A 27,070-nucleotide genomic window follows, 5' to 3' on the forward strand; every position below is an offset into this window, starting at 1 on the left:
ACACATTGATCATGTGATTATTTAAATGTTTGACTTGGTGTCTCCTCAGGGGAAGATGATGAACAAACCAGATGAGACATGGATCATGAATCGTCTCATCAAACAGCTCACCGACATGGGTTTTCCGGTATGAGTCATTTATTCTGCAAGTGTTTAGGCTGATGTGCATAATTTATAAGCCGTCTTTAAGGCTAAGGTTTTATTTACTATTTGAGGAACTTATTTCACTGTCTTACAGAGAGATCCTGCTGAGGAGGCACTGAAGAGCAACAACATGAATCTTGACCAGGCCATGAGTAAGTTCACTTTTTGTGTGAGTGGTGTGTCTTTGTACGCATGTTTCAAATATTATTTACAACATTACACCCCCCACTCAGGCGCTCTGCTGGAAAAGAAGACTGACCTGGACAAGCGTAGTTTGGGCATTTCTGATTACAGCAACGGCCTGAACAAGCCACTGGTGTGTCGACCATCCATGCTCTCGAAAGATCCCTCTGACCGCAATACCTTCCTTGACAAGGTAATAAGCCACCTGGATGGCCTTCACAGCTTTAAAGAATGTCACTCACTCATCTTTGCTTACTCTTCTCACCATTTGTCGCCTTCATTACTGTTTTATTCCTCTGCTCCAGGATGGTGTTCTTTCCAATGATGCCCCCCCATCACCATTTATGCCTTCCCCCAGCCTGAAGCTCCCCCTGGCCAACAGTAGCCTTCCCGGGCAGGGTCTGGGACCGGGCAACTCGGGGCTGGCCATGCAAAACTTGAACAACAGACAGGTATTGTTTATGACATCTCAAAAGTCGCTACATTGTCGAGGAGCTGTATAACCATAAATTCTATTATTGTCTCTATTGTTCACTTATGTTTGAATGACCTTGTCTCGAGTCCTCATTGAGACCAAGTGTTGTGTAGTGTCACTGCCAAAGAATGCGCTTGAAATAAAAATGTTATTAAAAAAAAAAAAGTGCTCTTTTGCTTGGGAATGTGGAAGTACTGTAGCTAGCTGCCTTTTCACAGTTCGGAATTTCTTTGGCCTTCAAAAAATATCTAGTCGTTAAAAACAGTAATACTGCTCAACAGCAAATTGAAATTGGAAATGGCTATGTGTATAATTTAAATGTATATTTGACGCCGATATGAAGGTTTTTTCTTCCAACACATCTGGGGTTTTTTTTTTTGTTATTGTTATTTTCCTTTTTCCTTTTTAAGTTTGACCCAGAAAAGCTAGCTCAATGAAAATTTTACCATTTGTTATAATTTATGGTGATGACGTTAAACCTAAAGTCAGAAATAGTACTTGGGCCCGACCGGTATGGACTTTTTTATGCCTACATATATTAGTGTATGCCCTCAGCATTTTTTCTGCAGTAGTGCCAATCATGCAAGAGGTATTGCCTATCCCATTCTCATGAATATGTTACATCACTTTAAAGATTTTTTAAACAGTCAAAATTAATGTCTATCAGTTCAGTGGACTGATGGATAGCGTCATACAATTGTAAATGACTTTGGCAGTTTGGAAGTACGGTATGTATAAAAAGAATAAAGAAAGAAATCCTTTTGTTCCAGATACCCAGTGGAATGTTTGGCAGCAGTGGAGCAGCACAAGGCCGGGCCATGCAGCAGCAGCCTCCTCAGCCACCAGTGCCACCCCTGAGCTCCTCCATGCCTAGTCTACGTGCTCAAGTGCCTCAGTATCTCTCCCCTCAGGTACATGAACACACATGCACCCAAAAGATTCTGCCATTAAGCCGTGCATTTTACTATATCAACTTGTCTAAACACTTCCTACTTGTACATAGCAGTATGTAGTAATTATGTTCTTTCCCGCTGCTTTTGTTTCCTCATGAATTATAACAACTTACCTGTCATTCCCCCTCTCCACCCTTTGCAGGTCCAAGCACAGCTCTTGCAATTTGCAGCAAAAAACATTGGTCTGAACCCTGCACTTTTAACCTCACCAATAAACCCTCAACAAATGACCCTATTGTACCAACTTCAGCAACTTCAAATGGTGAGTCGCACTGTCTGATCAATAGACATTTTTGTAATCACATTTATGATTCAGTATATTTAACAATCTACTTCAAAACCTCTTCTTTGCTTTTATGCACAAAGTATTTTTGTATATGCATGGCTGTACTGCAATGTACTTTTGCTTCCCTCTTTTTTTTTTCAGGCATACCAGCGTTTACAAATCCAGCAGCAGATGATGCAGGCGCAGCGTAATGTTTCCGGTCCCATTCGACAACAAGAGCAGCAAGTGAGTCAACAGGCACAACGCTGCACCCACTCACAACATCATGTGATGATCAATGTGACCCACTTCTGGAGCATGACTGCATGAGCTGACTGCAAAATCGATTCAATACTGTAACAACAGGAATGGATAACGTCTCATTGTTACGTCAGTAGTTGCTCATGTGTTGCTTGCATGGGTGAAGTTTCTTCTTGGTGTTCATACTTCCCCACATTAGTATTTCTGTCCCTTTCGTCACCTTTTACTCTGCCGTGTGTCTGCCCACTCCTAGGTCGCACGCACAATCACCAACATGCAGCAGCAGATCCAGCAGCACCAGCGTCAACTCTACCAGGCGCTGCTGATGAAGCAGCAGCAGCAGCTTCCCTCCCATTCCGCCTCCTCTTCCTCCTCCCAAGCTGGTCTGCATGCCCCCGGTGGCCCCACCGGAGGCCCCGGATCTGCAAAATCAACCCTGGACCCTTTCACAGGCCCGCATCATCATGCCCTAGGCCTGGTCGACACACTGCACACCAAAGAGCCGCTGTCTTCACCCAACGCCTACAGCACCTACCCTCTTTGTGAGTCTTTAACAGAGGGCAATTAAGGTTTCTATTAGTTCAGTCACTGTGGATTTGGCAACATCCTTGGTAGCCATGGTAACAGCGAGTCGGTGATTGTTACCACAGCTGTAAATTTTGGCTTCTCCCTTCCAATAAAAGAGAACAATGAATGGAGGTAATTACTGTGGATGAAGTACTTATTGCCTCAGCAGCAGCAGCCAAGTTGAAACACAATCCCCATTTAACTGACTTGTTTCTTTAAATAGTAGCTCATGGGGTTTATTTACTTAACAGGAAATATTTTGTTTTGCAGGATAGTTTTTGGAGAGGAGGCCTGTATATGTTAGAATAAATATACTTTTATTTCATGGGACAATTTCGCTTTAAACTCCATAAATGTCAACCTCACAGATGCCTTGTCTGCTCAGCAAGCAATGTATGGTATAGTTGTCCAGTCTGTCCAATCAGTAAATGCAAACGTAATTCCAGCCACACAGTAGTAGCACCAGGCCAAAAACAAAAAACAAATATATTGAAACGCATGATAGAAGCAGGACTAACTCGAGACAAAGTGGAAATACGGTCTGCCATTTATTATTAAATGCTATATGGCAAAAAAAGAACATGCACAAAAATACCAAAACATAAGTAATATTTTCTTTAAAGTCTTAAATACTACAGTATAAATATGCTGAATATGAAATAATCATTGAAACATATAACATTAACATTGCAAGGGCCATCACAATATGGCCACCCAAACGGGCTTAATGTATTGTTTTGTTGTATTGTTTGTAAAAGTATGTGTTTTTGAATTCTTGCATCCTGTGTGCAGCTGGACTTAATCCAAACATGAATGTAAACTGCATCGAGGTTGGGGGTCTGTCTCTGAAGGAGCCCCCTCAGCCCCAGTCCCGCCTGTCCCAGTGGACGCACTCCAACTCCATGGACACCCTGGGTGGCAACACCTCAAACCTAGAGAACAACCTCAACAAACACGGTGGGTCAAACATTCATATCTTGGATCATCCACAACAACAGAAAAGATGGATTCAAGTCACTGTGTGCTTTTCGCTATATGCTAGGTGCCATATCTGCTGCCTCTACCTTGGGGCCACCTGGGAAGCCCTCACAGCTAGAGGATTCCTACAGCCCATACAATCTGATGTCCAGCTCGGACTCCCCCGCCAGTTCCTTGGTACCGCCAGACAACTGGGGCCCAGGCAAGAACCCCAATGAAAAGATCGCCAACGGGACCAACATTAACTGGCCCCCAGGTGAGGACAAAGATAAATGAATAGCAGTGCTCTTTGCCACTGCATTTGTGACAATCTACTTTCTTTCACATCCTCAGAATTCTGCCCGGGTGTGCCATGGAAGGGCCTTCAGAACATTGACCCTGAAAATGACCCCAATATGACCCCTGGTAGCGTCCCGAGTGGTCCTACCATCAACACAAACATCCATGATGTCAACAGATATCTTCTGCGTGACAGGAATGGAGGTATGGACACTCGCATGATATGCTTCAAGTCTCTAATCAGCACAGCCAATAACGCAAAGTCATCTTGATTTACCGATCAATGAAATATAGGCAGTACAAAAATGATGGCGCGCCACCTCAACAACAAAATTGTACTCACTTCCTCGGCAGCCATCTGCACCTCTGCCAACCACAAAAAGGAAGGCCTCACCTCAGATGGCAGTTAGCAGTTTTCGTGTGAATTTTTTTTTTCAGAGGAATTCACCAGTAATTCAAGAAGTGATGCTTAAGTACACTGCGGAAAGCACTACAAGAAGGTTGCTATCTAACTTAGTCATGCATCTGTTTTATTTCTTACCTTTGGCTTTGTTGAAGGCAAACTGTCCGATGTGAAGTCCACCTGGTCCACTGGGTCCATGACGCAGAACCAAGCCTCCCTGACTCACGAGCTGTGGAAAGTCCCTCAAGGCCCACGCGGCTCGGCAGCCCCGTCCCGACCCCCACCGGGCCTCACCAACACCAAATCTTCCTCTACCTGGGGGGGCAACTCACTGGGACTGTCCCAGGGCTGGAGTGGCTCTTACTCCTCGGGTGAGTCAAAATATTGTGATGGAATTTCTGATTAGAAATTAAGTTGTCTTTCAATATCTCTATTTTATGTGTATGGCAAAAAGTTCCAAAAAAAAAAAATACGAGAGACCCAGTTGTAGTTCGCAGGCTACAATTTTTAGTTTCAACAACCCTTCTGTTTGTGCCGTCAAGTAAATATGACATAAAATATCCTGGATGTGAACCACACTGGCTCAATGAAGCATGTTAAGTGTCTGTGAGTAAAAACAATCAGTCTTGAGGGTATGGGTAGCCTGGAAAAATAATAGTAAAAGGAACATACCTGTAAGTGCAAAAAAGTTTGAATAATGAAGACAGTAAATAATAATATTCCCTTTACAAATATAATGCAGAACAGCACTGCAAATACTTTTTTTAAAAACAAAATCTGACTAGGAAACCTTTAATCAAATGCGAGGCAGACTTGGTCAAAGAGCAGAGATGACATCTGCTCTCTATTGATGTCTTATCTTGTTGAACATACCCTGCTAAACTGACATCCTGAGGTTTACCGGCTCGCAAGGAGGCCTCATCAACATTGTTTCTCTAAACTGCTTTGCTCGTCAGTTGTGCCCTTTACAATGTTGGAGTGGGCGACGCTTTTCGTTTAAAAAAACAACAACAAAGAAAAAAAGAAAAATCACAATTTAATACTTGAAATTTTTGAATCAAGTATTTGCTATTTTTATGAATATATAAAAAAAATGTGTTTTTATAAAACAAGTTGCAAATCTCTCGCTGTCCTTATTTAACAGAGGGAGCCACATGGAGTACAGACAGCTCCAACAGGACCAGCAGCTGGCTGGTGCTGAGGAATCTCACACCTCAAGTAAGTGTGCCAATTGACCATTGATTTGAACAAATGATCCAAGTTGAGTGAAAAAAAAATTCAAAATGGATGCCACACTATAAGGCCAGGTGGTGAGTATCTTTTGTATTTTAGCAAATGCTTTATGAAAGATTCAAAGTAACTTCGAATGTCACCCAGGCCCCTTTGTACGCACAAATACGTTCTTTTTATTGAAATATACTGTACAGCTCCGCTAACGGACATGCGTCTGTGGCTTTTGCTGGCTCTACAGATTGACGGTTCGACTCTACGGACCCTGTGCATGCAGCACGGCCCTTTGATCACATTCCACCTCAACCTGACCCAAGGGAACGCCGTGGTGCGCTACAGCTCCAAGGATGAGGCCGCCAAGGCCCAGAAGTCTCTGCACATGTAAGTGCCAGAAGCTGTTTGGGAATATCACACCAAAATTTGCAAAGCTACCTCTTGTTGCTTTCACTTCATTACAAATGTGTCACAAGGTGTTGGGCAAGTCTTTGAGCAAAACGTAGAACAGTGGAACATCCAAAATCGAGGACAATTAATCCGGGGACTCTCGTTGACTTGTTTAAAACCACTTTTTAATGTGAATTATTTTATTCTAGACTGAAGTTGTCATCTTCCAAGTATTCAATAACAGTTTGCACAGTTGCAATAAGATTATTTCTCAAAAACCTTTCAGCACAACTGTTGAATGCTTTTGCAAATTTGTCTTGGGATCATTTGACTCACCCGTTTTGTGTCAGGTGTGTGCTCGGTAACACCACCATCTTGGCAGAGTTTGCTGGGGAGGAGGAGGTGAACCGCTTCTTTGCACAAGGCCAGTCGCTGGCCTCAAACAACACGACCAGCTGGCAGGCCAACCCGGGAACCAATCAGAATCGAATGGGCGGGGCAGCGGCGTCCCACTCCATCGCCCAGTGGAGCACCGGCGGCGGGGGAGGAGGCGGCGGCGGTGGCAAGACCAGCGGAGGGGACCTGCTTTGGGGGGGTGTTCCCCAATACTCCAGCCTGTGGGGGCCTCCGAGCGGGGAGGACGCACGTGTGATCGGGAGCCCCACCCCTATTAATACCCTGCTGCCTGGAGACCTGCTGAGTGGGGAGTCCATGTAGAAGGAGCAAAAAAACCCAAGCAAATCATGTGGCGATAATCAGCTCCATTTTACAACTTTCTGTAACTGTGAATTGAGAAACGGAAGGCTCACCAGCCCTTCTCTTTCTTTCGTGTTACCTTTTATTCCTATCATTTTGCCAACGACTTTGTAAGGAAAAAAAAAAAGAACTCAAACGTGACACAAAGAAACCTTTTTGAGTTTGGTTTGGTTTTGTTAGGAGAAGCAATCAAAGCTGCCATCTACCCTTTCCTTGCAAGAAGAATCATCCCAGACAAAAAAAACTCTCAAGCGATCATTCCCAGCATGCCCGTGGCCAACGATGCGGTTGGATGACCTTTACTTGTTACTCTTTGTTTCTCAGCACTAATATTAGCCTTAAGTGCTCACCTGGTCCTTTCCAAACCGCCTTTTTTTTGTTGATAAACTGAAGAAGCAGACGGAATCTTGCACAGTTTTTGACCTCTTGAGCCAGTGCCACGCGACTGGCGACCGACTCTCTTCGGGAAACCCGGCTCCTCGGGCTCTTCACTTGTTCGACGCGGACGGCGGGTTCATTGTTCTGATGTCCGTCCCCCAATATATAAGCTCTGAGCAACTGCGACGGCACCCAATCACTGACGAGATCCTCGCCGTCACCTCCAGTTCACTCACTGGTGCTTTGTGGAATCTTCGACAACCTTTCTGCAAGTGTCATTGCAAGGAAAAGGAAAGATGACGCGGCTTTAACTCTTTTGAACGTGACGGTTTACATTGTGCAATATACACCGTAGAAACTCTACGTCCGTCCCGTCTGAGCTGGTCAGTTTTTAGAGCTTGAAAGACCGTTTTTTTTTTGTTGTTTTTTTTTTGTTTTTGTTTTCCTCCCCCCACCCCCTCCAGAGCGCCATTGGAAAATCTGTGCGAAGCAGCAGCAGCTTGGACTTCGATGCACACTTCCTGTCTGCGCGCCGCACCCACAGCCAACAAGAGACTGGATCCGATTGGACACCTCTTCTGGGTGTCTGGCACAATACCAAAAAAAAAAAAGAGGGGGGGGGTTGCGGCGTATGAGTTTTCCCAATGCAGTAGACCTTCGAGTCTTTCTCGTGGACACACATGGGAAGGCCTCTTATCATAGCACTTATGAGGAGCCCGTGGCTTTGGCTCAATAAAGAAATAAAACAAGACAAAAGCTCTGATGAAGGGAAAACGCGACTGACACGAAGTCATCTTCGTGAAGAATAGGAACAATTCTGAAAGTGAATATCACTGTTACTCCAAAACGTTCAAGCCTTGTTCGCTCTTGGAGACCGAGCGTGGATGGTCATTGGGTGTGTGTGTGGGGGGGGGGGGGGGGGGCAGCGTGGAGGGTGTGGCGTCCACTGAGTGCCTCTCTGCTGTGGTCCACCGTCCCGCCCCCGCCCCTACCCCAGGTGTCCGACCGCAGCACTTCCTCCCCGTGCTCCGTCTGGCAATAACCAGACCAACCCTGCTCGTTCTCTTTTTTAGTTAAAACGCAAAGATCACTTTAGCTGGAAGATCTACTAGTCATATTTCTGGATTGTGTCTCGTTGTCGTTTGTGACCACAATGCATACAAGTACATCGTGGCTGCCTGAAGGAGCCTCTCACTGTTCATATGCAGAAACACTTATTCCTCAGAGGTGCCTCTCTGTGCTCATCCTGTGTTATGAATGCAAAACAAGGATCAATACTATTGATTGTCAATTGCTTTTTGAGCTGATCGTGCTTTGTGTTGGACAGTATTCTGTCGTACTTCCAGGTCTGGGGGTGTTTTTCATTGTTTTGGTCCAAGCTGCTCCGCCTGCCCACAGGTTGCCCATTGCATAGCTGCTACGCTAAGCCCCCCCCCCCCCCCCGTCACATCTGATAGCCTCCACCCAACCCCTCCCCTCCATGAGGCACCGAGGGCCACTTGTAACTGTTTCTATGCAAAAGACGAGAAGCCGGGGCCCTCTACAAGCACGCCGACCCCTTGTCACTCCAGCACTATTCCCACCCCTACTGTGAACTTCGCTATGGCCGCCATTTTCTCGAGACACTGTCACTGAAGTGGAGTGCGAAGACTTTATCAAAGGCTCGTGTCCAGACTTGATCTCAGGGTAGGGGGAGGGGAGGGGGGCACAGACGATGACCATGCAGCTCTCTCTCTCTCTCTCTCTGTCTTTCTCGCTCTCCACGACCGTCCTTTGTTCCCGTGTACACACACCTCACGCATTGAAGAGATGCCAATGTACTGTGCCAACTTCACTTTGCTGAACAGAGCACTTGTGTTCCTCTTTGAAAGGAATGTTTTGTTGTTGTTTTTTGAGGGGGGCGGCACAGGGGAGTTGGAGGGGCAGCAGCATCACATCCTGAAATGACTGATTTTCCTTTTTTGTTTGTTTTGTGGGACAAACCCAACGCTAACATTGTGCAGGGGGAGGGTTCCAGTTTGCTACAGTGCACAGTCGATGATGGGTAATCCCGGGTACATATTTTTTTAAAACCAAAAAAAAGTTACAAATCACATTTTAACATCATTTTTATGAAGTTTGACAGAAAAATCTTTTTAAAAAATGCATAAAAATGGGGGGGGGGGGGTCTATGATTTGTTGAAGCTCTGCACTTCTCGCTGAAACGTCTCCGGTCGTCACGTTCTGCTCACGACATGAACAAGTAGACCCACGACTGGGGTGCCTTTTTGTTTGATTAGTTTTCTTGTGGATGCTGTATTTATCTGGTTTATATTTTGTGTTGACGTCCTGCTCAAAGCAGGCCCCGATGGCGAACTGTGCATTTCCACTGGATCCGAGTAGGTGAGAGGTACAAAAGTCTTAAATCAAGAAGGAAAAAAGGGGGACAAAGGCTACCTTTCAGGACACGTCGTCCTGCAGCACACGAGCAAAAATCACTATTGCCTGTTTCTGTAAAACTGCCTTGATCCAAGAAGCTCAGACAGACCCAATAGTCCACCAGTACCGCGCCCAGAAAGTCACAAGGGGCTTTCCCATGCTGCACCAGCATCGAGAGGCTCTCCTCTTCAAGCGTGCTTACCGTAGACATATATACAATGAATGCATACATACGTACGTGTGTATCTATACACAAAGTTGATATTTGTATGTATGCATACATACACACCTACTGTACATATATGTACACCTCGGATGGTAGCCTCTAAAATGTTTTGTCTGCAAGGTTGAAATGAAGATGAGCAATATGTATCCCCCCCACACACATGGACGTCCACACAAATATGCGAAGGAAGCAATTTGGTTGTCAACAAATACTTGATCCTACGTTCTGCTTTTCAGCCACATGTCGTATACGTCAAAGTTAGTGTACTGTCATATGTATGGATCTTTGTTCGTTAGCCCGCCCTCCAGTGTAAGTCGAGCATTTGCTAATTAAAACAAAAAAAAAGAAAAGAATCACATATCAAAAATATATATATATCTACATATATATATTGAACTTGAATACTTGAACTACAATGTACAAATGAGTATTTGGGCCACACTGAAGAGAAAAAAATGTGTATAGTCAAGTTGTGCCGGAAAAAAATCTGTTTTAAAATGTTTGTCTGGATTCTCAAATGTTACTATTTAACAAACAAAACCAATTTTTACAAGTGGGAATTTTACAGCAAAGCAGCATTTTTGCCTCTCAGAATAATCACATTTACCCATGGATGATTAGCACAGTGTTTTTTTTCCTGAGTTTTCTCTTCAAAATTGTAATGCTCAATTTTGTCATTATTCTTGGAAGATCACGACGTTGTTCTCAAACAATACTATTTAAAATTACAAATTGTGTAAAATTATGAGAATTTTTTTTTTTCAAAAGATTGAGGATTCAAACTTTTTTTTGTATTACTTTATTCCCCATTTTTGTTTCTTCTGATGAATCCTACTTTTTCTCATTTTTGGTGCCCCCCCCCCCCCCCAAAAAAAGACTGAAGACTTCCCAACTCCTGTTTACTTAAAATTTACAACTGAAGACGCCTTTTAGATTACCTTTTTTTTCTTTAGAGACTGGCCCAAATACTCCTTGGTCATGGAGCGCCAACAACGTAATGTGAAGTCAGTAAAGGTGTCTCTCTTTCTTGTCTGACAAGTAACATGGTGAGGATGAAATTTACCAATCTTTTGGAGGGAGAAAAAAAATAATTAAAAAAAACAACTGCAAGCGTCATCTCCGTTTTGTGTGCGACGGATATTTGAATGTGTGCCAGAAACTGTGTGTTTTTGTTTTTGTTGTTGCCTGGTTCTCTTCTAATGTTGCACTGAGTGTCTTGTGCCCCTCACTCAGCTAATCGTGGTCAGAAAAAAAAAGTACAGGAGGGGTCGACGGCGACAATTCACGTGTACATGTTTACTCAAGGAATTCATTTGTTTTCATTCTATCTGTACAAAAAAAAAAGTTGATCTACCTTATAGTGGCTTTTATTGTGGAATAATCCCGTTGCGGGGTTGTCATTGAGTATTGCACCAGTTTGTTTCAATAAGGTTAAAACGTTGGGGAAAAAAAGTATAAATATAAAAATGTTTTAAAAAAATTATAATATAAATAAATCAAGACAAAGAGGCAAGGCCACAGCTAGGTGTAAAAAAACTAGTGTAGCATCAAGGAGAAATGAAAAGAAAAGGGAGGCGAGGTCATTTCAGAGGTGCCTATTGTTTGTGTTCCTGTTGTTTACAAGCATTTCATTTGTGTCACCTTCAAAGAAAATTTGAATTACTATGACAGGAATGTTGTGTTTTAATAAGAAAATCCTCCTCCATGGAATATGGGCATGAAAACCTTGCAAAATGAGGATACGTATGCTACTTTCAGAACTCTGGGATCGATCAGTGTTGTCATATTTCAAGTTCGGCCCTCGTTCGTTTGCGTCGTTTTGCTCGTTTTCTTGCACACTTGTTGTTCGAAACATTCATGAATTTTGTCTCAGGAAGGCCAGAATTCCAATATCCCAACTCCTCCATTGTTCCTTTTTTGTTTTTTTGCTAGTCCCAAGCAAGCACTGAAGCTTTTTCGGGGGACTCTTAACTATGACGACAACACCACGTTTGTATTGTAGCAAGTGACGTATTTACCAAATAAGACTGAGAATTAACTTTGAATATGGAGAATTAAAAAGTGCTTTACCGGTGAAATCTTGCGTAGAGATTGCTTTACATTTGGGAAAACAAGGATCAATGGAAACACATTTGTTTGTTTTTTTGTTGGTTTGTGAGCGCAGGATGTTCTCAATCATCTCTCCGTGTGTCCGTATGACGCTTTTCAAGCAGCAGAGATTTCAAGCAAAAGGTTCTGATCTATGCACAAAAGTGGGAGGGTTCAGGGTTTTATGTTGGCTTCTTCTTTGACTAAATGTGCTCAATGTGCCGTAGTTGTCTGGTGTTAGCGGACCCTTATGACGTCACCATGCTGTGGAAACCCTTCTTAACCAATGATCGCTTGTCCTTCTGCTTAAAGCACTGTGGGTGGGCATGAGAAGAAGCCCATGATTTGCTTTTTGTTTCTTTTGTCTTTTGGGGGCTTTTGCCTTTGCCATTTTCTCATTACTTTGACACACGCAAATAATGGAAAAATGTCTGTAACTAAACTACAAAGTTGTGGCTTTTTAAATGTTGTTACTTTTTCTCCTCATAGAATGTGATTGTTAAGACATGCACCGGCAAAAAAAAAAAAAGAGTTTCCATTTGGACTATATGGATCTTCTTTCGGACGATATTAATAAAAATTACATTTTCTTGGCTGTAACTACATGTCTTGGTCCTTTTTTTTTAAACATGTCACATGGCTGTGTGATGCTAGTTGGCTCCCCCTTGTGGTACGTGAAAGCATCACTGCCAAGGTACAGTTTGGATGTATTTAACTTTTTTGAAATTTGCATTACTTTTTGAGAAATGCCTGCTTTTCAATCTTAGTTGAAGTACTTTTCTCTTTTTTTTATTTAACATACTGCATTTTAATGTTACCAGTTTTTGACAAATGCCTGTTTTTCAATCTGAGTTGAAGTGCTTTTATTTTTTTTTAAATTTAAGGTACTGCATTTTAATGTTACCAGTTACCTCCATCACCACTGACTATTTTAGGTGGTATTTGGTGCAAAAGGTTTCATAACCTCTGTACTAGGGAATAGCCCTACATCTGTGTTTGTTTCCTCAAAGTGTGATCATATCTTTAATAAGGCGAGGCAGTTTTATTTCTATCACACATTGTATACACATGGCAATTCAATGTGCTTCATACAAGCAAAGGCACAGCAACTAAAACTTTACAAACAAAACAGCTAACGACATTCAGAAGCAAAGCAGAGAACACTTGTTTTACGGAAATTATTGAAAGAACATACAGTACATTGCCAACATTTAAACACAACAGAAGATTTGAAAGAAAAACACTTTAAAGAAACAAAAGTAGTTTTCTAAAATTACAACAAAAAAAGTTAAAATGTTAGGAAGACTTTCATCAAAGTTATGGGGAAAAAAGCAAACGTTTTTAAACTGGATTTAAAAGCATTCACACTTCACTTACGTTGGCATCTTGTTCTATTTGCATGCAGCGCAACAGCTAAAAGCAACTTCACCATGTTTGAACTCTGGGGCTCCACTAATTGACACAAATCTCCAGACGTCATAAATCCCAGTTTCAAGTTAGTCACTTAGTCTCCACTGAAAACAAATGAATGGTTAAGACGTTAAGAGGCTATGAGGAGAGAAGTGGTGCCTTCTCGTGTCAGAATAAAACTTGAATCAATGTGTTATCTCAGTTCATAGACACTTTAGGTTACTTGAATGTGACGTCACTTCCACTTTTATTTTCGCTCAGCATCACTGGTATGTAGTATTCAACTGCACTGTTCATTTGAAGTCGAATTACTGGTACTGTATCTCAAACGCACCACGTTATCCATAACTTTTTGTGAGATGTAATACTACGAAGGAGCTAATGATATTTAAAAAGCTGACCGAATGGGAGTTTCGTAATGATTTTCCGGGCAGTTTTTCTTCACTTTGCAGTTGCGATACTCGGACACCTCGGTGTCGTCCAGCTTGGCACTGAAGGTCTTCACGCCGGTCATCTCCTCGTAGATGGGCGCCGGAGGGCGTGAGGCGGCACGGCTGCGTGCTCGTTTCTGAAAACCAAATCAGTGAGGTGTGTAAACAATTCATTTCCTGTGCAAAAAAAATAAATAAAAAATCTGAGTTCTCGCCCCTGACATAGGAGAAGCTCCTTGTGTGGAAACAACACAGTTGTGAAACTGCTGCGGTTAGCGGAGGAAGAGGAACCGGCGACACCCACACAACAAGCAGGTGTTAGTTAACCCTTCTGTTTGCTCCACATCAGCGGTAGGAAGTAACCAATACAAATAACATTGGCACTCATAATAGTCATAATAGAAGACACCTGAGTATGTTAATAAAACTGAGAAAATATTGATGAAAAGCAAGGGAGGAAGAGGGTGAAGAAACTCAGAGTCACGAAAGCCATACTCCTCATTTATATGAGGCGAACCCTCCTCCGGTTAAGAGGAGAGAAGTGGTGCCTTGAGGTATTAATGACCCAATTGTATTTATTTATTTTTTTTTAGATACCAGGCTGAATTTATTTGCAGGTGCAAACTTGAAGTATTATTAACTGGTGGCAGGTGACTCAACTCGCTTTACAACAAGCAGCAATTTGGCAGATATAACAAGTTGGTTAATTAGTATTCTTTAAAAAAGTGTTGAGCAGCAGCCGCTAAACACTGTCAACAGTTCTGTATTACAGAGTGCTATTTCCTTATTTAAAAATAAAAAAACATGTTCTGTTTTTGTGGAAGGCTGGAACGAATTAATGGCAGTTCCTCTCAATTCAATGGGGAAAGATGATCTGACTTTAAATGTTTTGGGTTATGGGTGTGTTTAGTATATCAAGGCACCAGGGTCTGACAAAATGTGATTTTATTCAATTTTTTTTATTGCAAACTCCCCTTTGATGTACATTTCACAGAGACTACGTTTTGTCTTTGAATAATGATGTTCAACCAGCGGAGGCTTTTTATTTCAATACACAAAGTTAAAGTACTTTTCCCACTCCTGCACCTTACATAACACAACAATACTCACATGATGGATGAGCATTAAAGCGAGGAGCACGATAAGGACCAAGACGGCCGAGGACAGCGCATACAGCAGAGTTGGGTAGCTGGAGCAGCCGCATTGACCTCCTGGGAAAAAGACAAAAGAGGCTTTTAGGTTGCACCAACCTCATGAAGTAATCGCACGCATGTTGATTGCATCAACAACAAAAAAAGGTGGTTAGAGAACAAAGAGTTCAGTGGAATTGTAGAGGCCGCTGAGCCGCTTCCTTCCGATTTTGAGGCTCAACTACAGATGATGAAGATCCAGCAATTGCCCAATGATTAGTATTAGGAGATGAGTGACATCTTGACAGATGAAAGATCATAAATCACCAAGAGGCACAGACATGGACCGACAGGACAATGAAACCTCCAACATCCCCCCCAGAAATGATGGCAGAATCATCCAGAATGAAACAGATTTGCTTAGACCCTGGAGGTTCCAGTGTGCTGGATGTTATTTTGACCTTGTGTTGTTTGATTGGAAGGGGGCGGTTGTTAGAGGATGTTAATATGTCACCGGCGTGACGATCAGGTCCTACTTTTCTTACTCTTCCATCACCTACCTCCCACGGAAACAAAGACAGCTTGTTTCATGTGAAGCGCGGCGCTAGTATCGGGACGGCCGCGTAGAAGAAGCTGGCAGCTATACAGGCCGCTATCCTCAGGCTGCAGATGTCGCAGGGTGAGGTTGTACGTGAAGCCCCGGGGGCCCGGAGCCGACCACAGCTGGAATCGTGAGGAGGAGGAGGTGGAGGCGGGCCCGTCGCCGAGGTGCCGCTTGGTGTGGTAGAGCAGCTCCACGGGAGCTCGGCCCCTTCGCCGCGTCAGGCTCACGCCCTCCACAGGAAGGTCCTCGCCGTGAGGGGGGAGACAGGAGACGATGGCTGAGCCCCCCGCGCACACATCGATGCGCCCTATGTCCGCTGTCCCACCGGAGAGGGGGGTACAAACTTAGACTCAGTGGGCCCAATGGAAGCCAATGATAGTATCGGTGTCCGTGCTTCCAGATGTGCAGTCATAAACATTTTCACGTTTGCTACGATTAATACAATTATTATCTCGGGGCTGTTACTCTGTGCGGCAGGATCGTTACTATTCTTGACCAAAAGTACAGTACAGTACAGTACAGTACATGCTGATTTATATAGCGCTTTCACAACAGCGGCAGCTGTAACAAGCGCTTAACAAAACAGTTAACATAAAGTAAAATAATAAACACAACACATAACATAAAACACGGACAGTCGTGCAGTCCTAACCACTTTTCCGTCACACGCTTTGTTTGAAGCAGTTTGAGATGAAAGAGGAGAGAATCAAAGTGTCCTTTAACCAGTGGATCAGAGACGTCATGCTCAAAATGTGCACACGTCGGCTACAAGCTAAGTTTCAAAGTCAACAAGAAGCTGTAGCATTCATTGACGAAAAACATTGGTTCACTTCTCCTGTCCCATGGAAATCCATTTCAATTCCAAGCGGCGACTCCCGGTTCTAAATACGCATCGGCGCTCTGCGCCAACGCTCCTCTCTCCTCATCAAGAATAGTAAACGGAAGCAGAGCGAAGGCACCTCAGGCAGTTGACAATATTCGGAAGCGAAATGGAATTCGCCACAATTGTGCTCAACTGTTAAGGTAATTGCATCTTTGGTTTTTAATTGATAGTACAATTTAAAAAATAAAATAAATACAACCTCAAACCAATAACGTTGAGTGTTGTTGCGTTATAGCAACACTTTACAATGCAGCAGCCATGGCTAATGTCATTTTGACAGCGCTAATCCTAGCTTAGTACAGTATTGCTAGCGCTGGCCTGTTGAACGTGGATATGTGTTCAGTTTCCGAATCGCATGCCATGATGAATGGACAATTTTGAGAAATTGCTTGTGCACATTAGTGAGGGAGAACATTCAACTCTTGCTCGCAGTTTTAACACTGCAATCCCCCCCCCCCCCCAAGTGTGTCAAATTTACAAGATAATTTTATTGTCACTTTTCTAAGATTTGAAAAACATTGTGTAGTTTCCACTGATTTTGAGATACTGCAGTTGGATACTAAATCAGACAAATCTTATTTGCATTCTTTTTTGAACGAAAAAAAATGTGATTCAAAAGGATCATAATCCCATTATAATTTGTGAAGTTGTTTTGGTAGTGAGCAAGCAACATTTGATATTCTTTTAAAATTGAGGTGCAATTGCTGATTTCATGGTTCCCTTATCTGTGAGATGGTGAAAAAGATCATTTTAGAACACTTAAGTTGGCATGGCAAGCAATGATAAAAATGTCTTCTCCTTAAGACAGACAAAAGTCACGCATTCAAATTGTGTGGGTGCCGTTTCTAGGTCAAAACGACACCAGTCTGTCACTTGACATCGTGTTTGTTCTTTTTTTTCCCCCTGGTCCACAAAGTAGATAAGCATAGTGCATAATGTAATTGTAACATGTATTTTTTTACATATTTTGATGGAATTTAATTCCTTAACTAACATTTATGTCTGAATTTGGGGGGGGGGGGGGGGTCTTGGAACGAATTAGGGGATTTTAGATGGAAAATGCGTCTGTACTTACAAAATGTTCTAGACATTTCTTCCAGAACCAGTTAATTTCGTAAGTAGAGGTACCACTGTATAGATATTCATGTGAATGGTTGTCCGCCGTCTGTGCGAGTCATTCATGTGACTGACAAGTAGGCATATCCACGACCCTCCACGTGGTGTCAAAAGTCCCTAGACATGTTTTGTATTTGATTCTTAGTTTTTCAAATGAAAGTGCTTTGCAGTTGCTTGTGAGAGGAAAGTCTTGTCCTTCAAATGCCAACCTCCTACGAGTGAGGCGCAGGTTTAATAGCTTGTTTTTTTACGCATAAAAGAAAGGGTGTCCAACATTTGACCAGCGGGGCATTTCTGTACAATGTCGATTAAAACTGCTTAGCGTATATTATTGACCAACACAGGATTGGTGTCAGCTGATTTATCAAACAAATGGTCGGTTCATATGTATAGTGAATGGGAATGAACATTTTTATCCCATGCAGAATTTGCTCACACAAGAAATGAACAGTTTTTCATATTGATGACGAATTGTTGATTATGGTAATAGATAGAATAGCCGTCAAAAATTAAAAATAATTAATAATAAACGGTCATAAAATGTCGAATTTATGGTGTGAAGTGCTGTCAGTGGTTGACCCGAAAAGTTTGCACTGTCATAGCAAAAGTAGCAAAGAGATGTTTGCACATAACTCAGGAGAGATTTTGGCCCAGAATGTTTGAAATCCTTTCAATGACTTTTTTGGCTGGCATTTGAAAACTCTCAGTTTCATTTCCCTCCACAGGTTTTTATTTTGGTTGAGTCTGGAGACTGAGTAGACCTCACCGAATGCCTCCCCCCACAAAAAAAGCCGAAAAAACAAAACAAAAAAAAGTTTATTATCTGACTGATAGTAGTCAAGGAGGAAATGTGATCTGTGGAAGAAAAAAAAAACTTCCCTCCCTGGCCCCTCCCTCTCTGTACCTCTAATTTGATTCTTAAGAAATCACCATACACAAGGAAATTCTGAGAGAGAAGGTGTGACTGACGAGATTTCATTTATTTTCCTGTGCTTGTGGGCATCGCGGTATAAGAATTCTGTGGTTATAAGCGATAAAACACTTCATTCATTCAAACCTTTCGATGGTGTTTAATTCACTTTTGACTGATACTCTGTGTATTACCGTCATAAATAAGACACCGCGAAATTGACAAACTGTAACTTTCTGTGTGAGTGAGCATTTTTTTTGCCCACTCCGCCTGATGTGAGGCCCTCAGTGGACAACGTTTGGACACCCTTGGGATGAACATACAAAAGATCACTCACCGGGATTAACCAGGAGGAAAAATTCTGTCTCTCCAGGCACGTGTTCGTCCTCAGAAGACGGGTTGGCCACCACAAACTCGCAATTGTAGCGGTCCGTGTCATTGGCTCTCAGGTCAGATAAGGTGACGATCAGAGAGTGGCTGCTCGGGTCGCCGCCGATCTCCAGGCGACGTCTGTCGGCGGCGACGTTCACGTGCGCCTCTGTGTCGGTGTATTTGAAGAGCACTTGACCAGGGTGCAGCCACGTGCGCCTCATGTAGAAGCCCAAAGGAGAGCGGCTGCTGGGCTTGATGGTGCACGGAAGGTCCACCGAATCACCCTCCTGCCTCTCCAGGAACTGAATGTCGCCACACACTTGAACCCAAAAAGTAAAAAAGGACGGGAATTTTTAGTCTTTTTTTAAATGAACTTGTGACATGTATGTTTTTGTGCTTTATTTTCATTTTGGGTTGCTGCCTTTCTTTCTTTCTGTCCCGTCTCCAACACACCAGAAAATGTCATTGCTATTTTTAAAGTTTTTTGGGTGTTTTCTCAAAATCCCCCCCCCCCCTTAATAAGGCATCTGTTTTATTATTCCACTACATTTTCATCATAACTGAGTGATTCTGTTGAGGACACCAAAGACCATTTAAAGTAAAATAGTCCCGATAACTATTGCCCTTCATCGTTACTTTTCTTTTCTCTCCCATCCATCCCCTCTCAAATTACATCCATCCGTGCAAGCATTAATTGTTATTCTGCCACCTCTCAAATGAAGTACCGGCAAGTGTTTTTTATTTTTTTCGTTGGTGACCCCGTCACTTCCAAAACCACAAAAACAATACCACGACTTGGAACACAAAGTGCAACTCACCAAATACACTGTGAATGACCAGCAGGATCCAGAGGTGGTGGATGGTGGTCATCTTTACTTCAATGCCAAACCTCTTTTTTAAAATGCAGAAGGGAGGCAGACAAATGCGTCATGACAACACGTACAAAAGAACCTCAAAATGGGTGTAAGAACGACCCTAACCAAGACTTTGAGAAGCTCCGCCTTCTAACCTCAAGGGGAACAAAAGAGGAAGATCCTTTTAACTTACACCGTTATGTTTTTTGTCCTCTTCGACTCAATTGTAGTAAAAGCTTAACATTATCTTGAAAAGAATTATGCTGTATACCGTGATAGCAATCGCACGGTTAAGACACCCATTTTACAGTTCTGATATCAAGGGTTTGAATCCAGGCCCTGACCTTCATGTGTGCAATTTATATGTTGTCCCAGTGGTTGTGTGAATTTCATTTGGGCCTCCTTCCACATTCAAAGAAATATAAACGAAACTTAGATAAACACTTTATTAACAAAAGGACATTCACAATACAGCATGGTTACAAAATCACCCAAGAAAGCATACTTTGCTGAATATAGCAGTGAAGGTCGACTCATTTTCTTGGGAAACGCTGCATAAAATCATAACGCTGCATCTTCCAATAAGTATTAAAGTTTCCTGTGGTCTCCAAAACTCCAGTCAGGAACCACCAAGCTTACACGTTACACTTCCACAAAGCCACAACTTTCCAATTAGCGTCAGAGGACAGTTTTTCTCATTGACTGAAATAAATAGCCAACTTGCTTTCCCCGACTAAAAACATGTTCATGCAAATTAGAGAACGGACATTTGCTAAAAAACAAATAGCAGGATTAACAATAGAGGAGAGGGATGTTGTGTCACTGGCGGACAGAAGTTGCACTCACAGCAGAAGGGCGGGGCGTGGTCTGATGGAGAAGGAAGGGAGTGATACAGGGAACTGTCACTCAGATCCTGATTCACTTTCACGTCGTGTTCACAGAACGGCACTGCAGTCACACACCAAGTGCCTCTCGAGGCACAGGACTTGATTCACGTTCGGAGACCATACCGCTAAAATTCACGTGCCAACGAAGCGTGTTCAGTGAATGTACTGTGCATTGACCCCGCGATCAGAAACGTCCCGTCCCCAAGCGGCAAACGAATGCGGCATATTCGCCGAGAGCTCCACTGTGCCACATTCAATATGGCGGCGACGCCAACGTATGGTTGTGATACAGCCTTTATTTTAAAACATGTATCATAAAATCAAAAGACACGCCACATGTTTCTCATTAAGCAACGTTTGCCCAGAAATTACTGAATGAACAGCAACCGATTCAGCGTTTAATGCGGTGTTGGTGTACAAATGGTGTCGGTTCTCCGACACGATAGGCGGCGAGAGGGAGGAGCAGCAGCAACGAAAGAAGAAGAGGACGAAGAAGAAATACGATTTTTTAGGCGCCATTTCTGTGGCTTGTCTATGAATACTGTTGTCCTGTTTTTCTTGCGTTTTCACTATCTCGAGCTAAACCAGCAATGGCTGAAAATGCGGTTCCCGTCCACCCTGTGGACGTGGTAGTGACCTTTTACCGAACAGAAGTCCTTACTGGCGAAGAGGCTAAACATTTCACCAAGAGTGATCTTGCTCCTTCTCCGAAGGTAACCGAATGTCCGCTCTGTTTGAACTGCTTGATGCTACACATGAATTGAATAACGGCCTACGTTTGGTTACATTTAATGACGTTTGGACTTGAATAAATGCTCCATGTCAATTAGCGGCGTTCAAACGAAACAAATCATGAAAGGAGAGCGTCCCGTGTCAACAGTGAATTTCCCGAGTGAGTCAGTTGAAAGTCTGTCATGTCTAAGAAACGACACACAAAACGGATAAACAATGTGGGGCGTTGCGCTAAGTAACTTTTGTGAAATCGACAATTATGTACTGTTTTTAAATTAGGTTCACACTGACGATTTTGCATACAGAATCTCAAGTCTAGTGGCGAATGTTTAATTTAAAACCGATTTAATGCTATAGTCCTTTTTTTAAAACAAAAAAATGTTTTAACCAAGTCACTGTAAATTCACTTCTTTGCAGCCAGAAGCAGTTCAATCACTGTACATGAGAGTGTTGCATCAGCTCTTTCGTTTCAGACCTGAATGTCACTCCATGGTAAGTACTGTTTTACAGGTAAATGCTAACCAGATTCATTCACATACACCGATGTCCCTTCTCCAGTTGGATCATACCTCCAAATAAATTAGGAATTAAGTTAATTCGTCTGGAAGTATTACGGTCAGACCTGACAAATAACCGCAAATCACAGTGACACAACGTATTTGACTGGCTATTCATGTCGTCGCACGTATGATGTCCTTTCAAGTTGTCGCCAAACTCGCCACACTGCATCTCCACCTCCCCTTAAAAAATTGTTCACTTATTTCACCAAGACATGGGCACCATTGAAGTCGCGTTTGTGTAGATTGTTAGTCATTCGGGGCACGGTAAAGAGTTTGACAAACGGTCATGAAAACAATCACTTTCCTCGTGGATTTTACAGGTTGTACACTACACCACGGGTCACCAATCTGTTGCCCAAAGGCACCGTGTCGTGCCTCAGAACCACACGCCTTCTAAAACTAGCTCATCAGTGGCGGGACACTGAGATCTACAGAAATAAAATGTTTATAGATAATGATTTTAGTCAAGTTATTTTTAAAATGGAGTCATCGTTTAGAGACTGTTTAACTTAAATTTTTGTGCAAATCCTTTGGATCTCAGCATCTCCCCCTGAAAACACGATCACGTTGCTGTCGTCACCCATTAAAGCAAAGCTTGCTACTTTTTAAAATGTTTTTTTTTTTTTTGTCCATTTTTCCAACAGGTTCCACTTGTGGAAAACATTCAGCATCCCGAGTGCCACGAGGGGGCAACTGCTATCCTCAGTGTCTATGCTCGCATGTGAGTTTCTGTTCTGATATCAAACTTCACAGTGGCACAATTAATTTTGTCAAACAGAAGTTTTTGACTCCTTTCATACAGTAGCAAAGTTGCATAACCAGAATATTGGTGTGGTGCGCTAAACACAGTATGATCAACTTTTAATGACATTCGGTTTGATCCATTGTGGTCATACGCAACCGTGAATTTCTAGTTCTCAGATAACTGTACTGTAACTTCTTTTTTTAGGCGACAGTTTCTGCCAATGTGTTTTGTGTATGACTTCTCACTCAATGACCTCCTGGCACCTAGTAAGTATGTTTTAAAGACATCATTGGATTTTTTTTTTAAACACCCTTATTAACTTACGGATCAGCACATTTATGAAACGGAAAATAATTTTCCTTTTCAGAGAAACATCGGACACTTACCATTTTGAGTGCCATCATGAACTTTCTCCAATTCAGGAAGCAGAGGATTAATGTCATGTCGGCAAAGCAAGTCAAGTTTGTATGTGATATTCTAACTCGCCTTTTTTTTGTTTTGTTTTTTGCTTGGAAAGTGAATGTGACTCCGCTCACCAACGGTTGCGATTTGATCCCGCCGTCCCCCAAGAAATATTGAGAATTGCCTATCTTGATAGTTTAAAGCAAAAGCATGTTGCAAATGATGATCCCAGTATTGTAGGAGTTATTTTGCTGTATTTTGTTAAACTGAGGACGTAATCAGTATTTTTGTTCGGTTTGTGTTTACAATAACTCGCCGGTACTGTGTTTATTGTCAGAGGGCAGCCTTGGACACGCAACAGACTTATGCCAAAGGAACCCGGGAAGCGGAAAAAAAAATTGAGATCCTGACGTAAGTCTTGAATGAAACATGCTTTGCGCATATCACGGGTCGCACACTTTAGTGACATGTTTCTGGTATTTGCGAGAACCACGCTGATCTCAAGGAGTATTTTCAGGACTGTGCAAATAACATGATGCTGCCCCCAACACCATGCGTCACCGTAGCCTATGGTGTTCTTTTGGTGGTGAGCAGTGTTTTGTTGGCGCCAGTTTTTGGTATTACAGTGAAACTCCTCTAGAACAAAACCTACATGTGTGAAAATACCCCCTAATGTGGAAAACTCTTCATGCATTAACACCATTCCCATTCTACTGCCCCCCCCCCCCATACGACGAAAAACCCCCTGTTGCATTATACGAAATCATTTTTTCTGCTCCAGCCTCGCGAAGACATTCACTACAATGAAGTCTAATCCAACAGCGACTTCTACTGCTTCGTTCGGAAACAGCAAAAGCAACCACCACACTGGTTTACATAGTGAACAATGTTTATTTGGTGATGGTGGAAAGAAAAGCCACTGGGTCCAGGAAGTATTTGTTATTGTTCGATTCAGACGAGCATGGACGTTGCATTGCTAAAATGGCTACAAAACGGACCTTTGGATGCCAAGCAGCTAAGACAAGAAGAGCTCTGATGCCTGAAGAGAGGGTAAAAGTGATCAAAATGAAAGACAGCAAGCAAAATAAAATACATTATCCAAGAAATTGGTGAAAGTGAATGCTGATGATACATTTCAGAATTTCTTTCCCTTTTTTTTCTTTCTACATGGACAATATGAAGTGTCAAATAAGTGTGTGCTCATACTTATGCACTATTGGAATAAAAATAGAGTACACATACGTTTGTTTGTGTGTGTTTGTGCGCATGTGTGTGCTTGCATCTTAGATCAAATTTGCTACAGTGAAAAACCCCTGTTGTGAAAAATTTCTTGCTGCAAACATGATTTCGTTGTAGAGGAGTTTCACTGTATGGCCAAAAAAATCACCCTTGGTTTCATCAGACCAGTCTTTTTTTTTTTTTTTTCCTCCATCATAAGAGAAGGCTTCCCATCTGACGATGCTTACTTTGTTTCACTTGCTTAGGTCTATCCCACCGGAGCAGCAAGCTGAGGACGCTAAGCTGGAAGCCGCCCTTTCTGAACTGCAGGCCAACAACACAAGTTTATACAAGGACGTGGTAGGTGGTGCCAGAACTGTGTTCCTAATTGCATTTAGCGTGTTCTCAGGCAAGGTCAAATGAACCTGGTGCTCTTCTTTCAGAATGCTAAAAACGACACGATTGCAGAGTGGAAAGCAAGAATTGCAGAGAAAACGCAGAAACTGGTATGGGGGGGGGCGGGGGGCTGTACTCAACTGAAAATGTTTAGATCAGAAATGATTTTTTTTTTTTAGACCCAGCTGAAGATGGACGGAAGCAACATCAAGGAAGAAATCACTAAACTCAAGTCTCAAATTGTGGAGTCACCAGAGGAGCTGCAGGTCCAAATGGAGAGGATGAGGGAAAATATCAAGGACTTAAAAAGCTCGATTGTGAGTGAATAGTTATTTCGCTGCGAATATCGAATCGAGTTTGACCTTACCATGACAACTATTTGATATTTGCATATACTGTATGACAAGCATGAATTGTGTTCATGTTAGGGAAAAACTGATGAGGATGTAGTGCAGCTGCAAAACATGGTCCAGACAATGAATTGCACCGATACGGAGATCCAGCAAATGTACAATCTGCTGCAAGACCTTGAAATCAGCATGAGCGACAGCAAGCAGCAGCACGAGGAGGTATCGACATAGAAACCTAAGCAAGTTGTTTGTTATCGAGGGATATCATTCATTTCAACTGACGATATTCCGAGTCCAAAAGAATCCAAAAGATTGTTTTCTGTGCACATGATGCAGCATAAACAGCTCATTTCCCAGCATGAGAAGAAACAGAAGGAGCTGAAGAACCTATGCAAAGAGGAAGAGCAGCTGAAGCAAGCGCTGGACATGAAGCTGGACAGGGAGGCCAAACACAACGTTCGCAGGCAAAAGAAGAAGGAGGACAAGGAGCAACATGTCAACACTGTGTTGGGGTAAGCCTGCGTTTCGAGCTCGGCTTTGCACTGAGCCGACGACATTTAGTGGCTGTGCAGCATCTATCAAAAATGTTTTATGTACAAACCAAGTCCAATTTCCGACTTAAATGTATGATTTATTTTAAATGGTTGCATGTGATTCTCATGCACCAAGCGTCTTTTGTGTAGTAGTTTGTAGCCATGGCTTGTAAAATGAGGCAACGAAGTATTCAAAGCACTCCCTAAAAAAAACGCAGTCCGAGTACTTTGCTTCAATTGTCGAGGTCCAATCTTTGTAAAGCGTGACTTTTCAGTAATGACGGCGCCAAAAACAAAAGTATCGACGGTCTGTTGTGGAAAACAAGTCAGGGTCTTGCAACTGAAGGGAGTAACGGCGCCAAGCCAACCCCAAGCCTGGAAAAGCATCACAAAAGGAATACAAAAGTTTGTCTGTCGGTCACAAACTTTGATTTGCGACTCAACATCAAGTCTTATTTCATACAACTATTAACTTGTAGCTTAACTCGTACGTCTTCCCAGATTCTTTTGATCAGCTAAAATGTGGGTGTTTCGTCAAATTATTGCTTCTCTTTGAAGTTGTGTATCTGATACAGAGGTAAAGAAAGAGTTGCTCCTATGTCTCTTGTCCATTTTTTTATGTCAAACCCAAAAGTTTTCAGTCTACAGAAAACAAATGAATATGCCCGTTTTCTTCCATTACCTCATCTCTCCTCGCTGTTATGAACCAAATTAATTTGCATTGTGTTTTGGTTGAACTTGAATCCAGACAGTGTAACCAAATACATCAGAAACGTGAGGAAAAGGTGGACAAAATCCAAGAGGTGTCTCGAGAGAATCAGCAGCTGCGAGTAGAGATCCAGAGCCTGACTGATGTCTGCAGCCAAGAGACCAAGAAAGCTCAGGTATGACCGCAAGCAAAGTCTCGACATTTTCAGCATGTTTGTGTGTGGTTGGGTTCAGTCGTTCTTTTCCTTTTCCAGGTTATGTATGACACGCTTTCAACTGCCATGGATGAGCTGGATCAGAGAATTGAGACGACTATTTTAAATGCAAAAGAAGATGCCATCAAAATGTTGGCAACTTTCAAATAATTGTTTTTGTTTTTCCCCTCATTCAAGAGATTCATGGAGGTTGTGTTCAAGTTTTTACATGCATGTGCACTTAAAAGCTGTTTGGTGTTGGAGTGACTTTGTACACGATGCGTACATAAAGAAAATAAACACAAATTGCATTCATGACGTCTGTCAGGCAAATTTTTTTAGAGGGTTTATAGCACATAGACATAATGTTAACAATTTCCCACTAGGTAACAAAAGCACACATGTTAAGTTGAACTAGGGTTTGGGGGAGGGGGTAATGTTGGGTTAGTTTTGTGTTGGGGTTAGAGTTTCAGGGTCCATTTAGGGTTGGTGTTGGTGTTAATGTTTGTGTTGGGTTTAGGGGCTGGTTTAAGATTCGGGTTAGGGTTGGTTTATCGGATTAGGTTTGGGGTTAGGGTTATAGGATTAGGGTTGATTAAATCATGGTTTAAATTCTGATGCACCAAACTTTAAACGTAGTTTGTAAT

The 27,070-nt window shown here is 42.5% G+C and overlaps 3 protein-coding genes across 5 annotated transcripts in view; 2 read left to right on the plus strand and 1 right to left on the minus strand.

The window, feature by feature from the left end:
- Positions 1-12,588, plus strand: part of tnrc6c2 (trinucleotide repeat containing adaptor 6C2) — a 41,913-nt gene extending 29,325 nt beyond the window's left edge. For all 3 annotated transcript variants that reach the window (XM_086119304.1, XM_086119306.1, XM_086119305.1), the window contains 15 exons: positions 50-127; positions 239-296; positions 378-520; positions 633-779; positions 1,573-1,713; positions 1,898-2,017; positions 2,183-2,266; positions 2,535-2,823; positions 3,641-3,805; positions 3,891-4,082; positions 4,160-4,309; positions 4,664-4,879; positions 5,653-5,726; positions 5,980-6,119; positions 6,473-12,588. In XM_086119304.1, coding sequence (XP_085975430.1) covers positions 50-127; positions 239-296; positions 378-520; positions 633-779; positions 1,573-1,713; positions 1,898-2,017; positions 2,183-2,266; positions 2,535-2,823; positions 3,641-3,805; positions 3,891-4,082; positions 4,160-4,309; positions 4,664-4,879; positions 5,653-5,726; positions 5,980-6,119; positions 6,473-6,839 — 2,364 coding nt within the window. In that variant the 3' untranslated portion in view covers positions 6,840-12,588. The remainder of the gene's footprint in view (positions 1-49; positions 128-238; positions 297-377; positions 521-632; positions 780-1,572; positions 1,714-1,897; positions 2,018-2,182; positions 2,267-2,534; positions 2,824-3,640; positions 3,806-3,890; positions 4,083-4,159; positions 4,310-4,663; positions 4,880-5,652; positions 5,727-5,979; positions 6,120-6,472) is intronic.
- Positions 12,589-13,617: 1,029 nt separating this feature from the next.
- On the minus strand, positions 13,618-19,802 carry cd7al (cd7 antigen-like). The gene is made up of 5 exons (XM_086120899.1): positions 19,663-19,802; positions 18,810-19,163; positions 15,520-15,879; positions 14,940-15,040; positions 13,618-13,966 (listed from the first exon to the last, which is right to left on the minus strand). The coding sequence occupies exons 1-5, from the start codon at positions 19,712-19,714 to the stop codon at positions 13,787-13,789; spliced, it is 1,047 nt and encodes a 348-aa protein (XP_085977025.1). The 5' UTR covers positions 19,715-19,802; the 3' UTR covers positions 13,618-13,786.
- Positions 19,803-21,109: 1,307 nt separating this feature from the next.
- On the plus strand, positions 21,110-26,738 carry nuf2 (UF2 component of NDC80 kinetochore complex). The gene is made up of 13 exons (XM_086120230.1): positions 21,110-21,298; positions 21,735-21,809; positions 22,522-22,598; positions 22,827-22,888; positions 22,990-23,087; positions 23,362-23,435; positions 24,509-24,602; positions 24,686-24,748; positions 24,818-24,955; positions 25,067-25,207; positions 25,325-25,500; positions 26,270-26,405; positions 26,484-26,738. The coding sequence occupies exons 1-13, from the start codon at positions 21,176-21,178 to the stop codon at positions 26,592-26,594; spliced, it is 1,368 nt and encodes a 455-aa protein (XP_085976356.1). The 5' UTR covers positions 21,110-21,175; the 3' UTR covers positions 26,595-26,738.
- The last annotated feature ends 332 nt before the right edge of the window (positions 26,739-27,070 follow it).

This window comes from Hippocampus guttulatus, chromosome 9 (assembly GCF_054856545.1).
Source record: "Hippocampus guttulatus isolate MCC_2025c chromosome 9, RoL_Hgut_1.0, whole genome shotgun sequence".
Classification (NCBI taxonomy): Eukaryota; Metazoa; Chordata; class Actinopteri; order Syngnathiformes; family Syngnathidae; genus Hippocampus; species Hippocampus guttulatus.

Bases quoted from the DNA above. Each gene is read 5' to 3' on its own strand.
- nuf2 (XM_086120230.1), top strand. From the start codon at position 21,176: ATGGCTGAAAATGCGGTTCCCGTCCACCCTGTGGACGTGGTAGTGACC. The intron at 21,810-22,521 runs GTAAGTACTGTT...TTTTTCCAACAG, and splicing joins GACCTGAATGTCACTCCATG to GTTCCACTTGTGGAAAACAT. The intron at 23,436-24,508 runs GTAAGTCTTGAA...TCACTTGCTTAG, and splicing joins AAAAAAATTGAGATCCTGAC to GTCTATCCCACCGGAGCAGC.
- cd7al (XM_086120899.1), bottom strand. From the start codon at position 19,714: ATGACCACCATCCACCACCTCTGGATCCTGCTGGTCATTCACAGTGTA. The intron at 19,164-19,662 runs GTGAGTTGCACT...TTTGGGTTCAAG, and splicing joins GGTCATTCACAGTGTATTTG to TGTGTGGCGACATTCAGTTC. The intron at 15,041-15,519 runs GTAGGTGATGGA...TCTTTTTCCCAG, and splicing joins TGTCTTTGTTTCCGTGGGAG to GAGGTCAATGCGGCTGCTCC.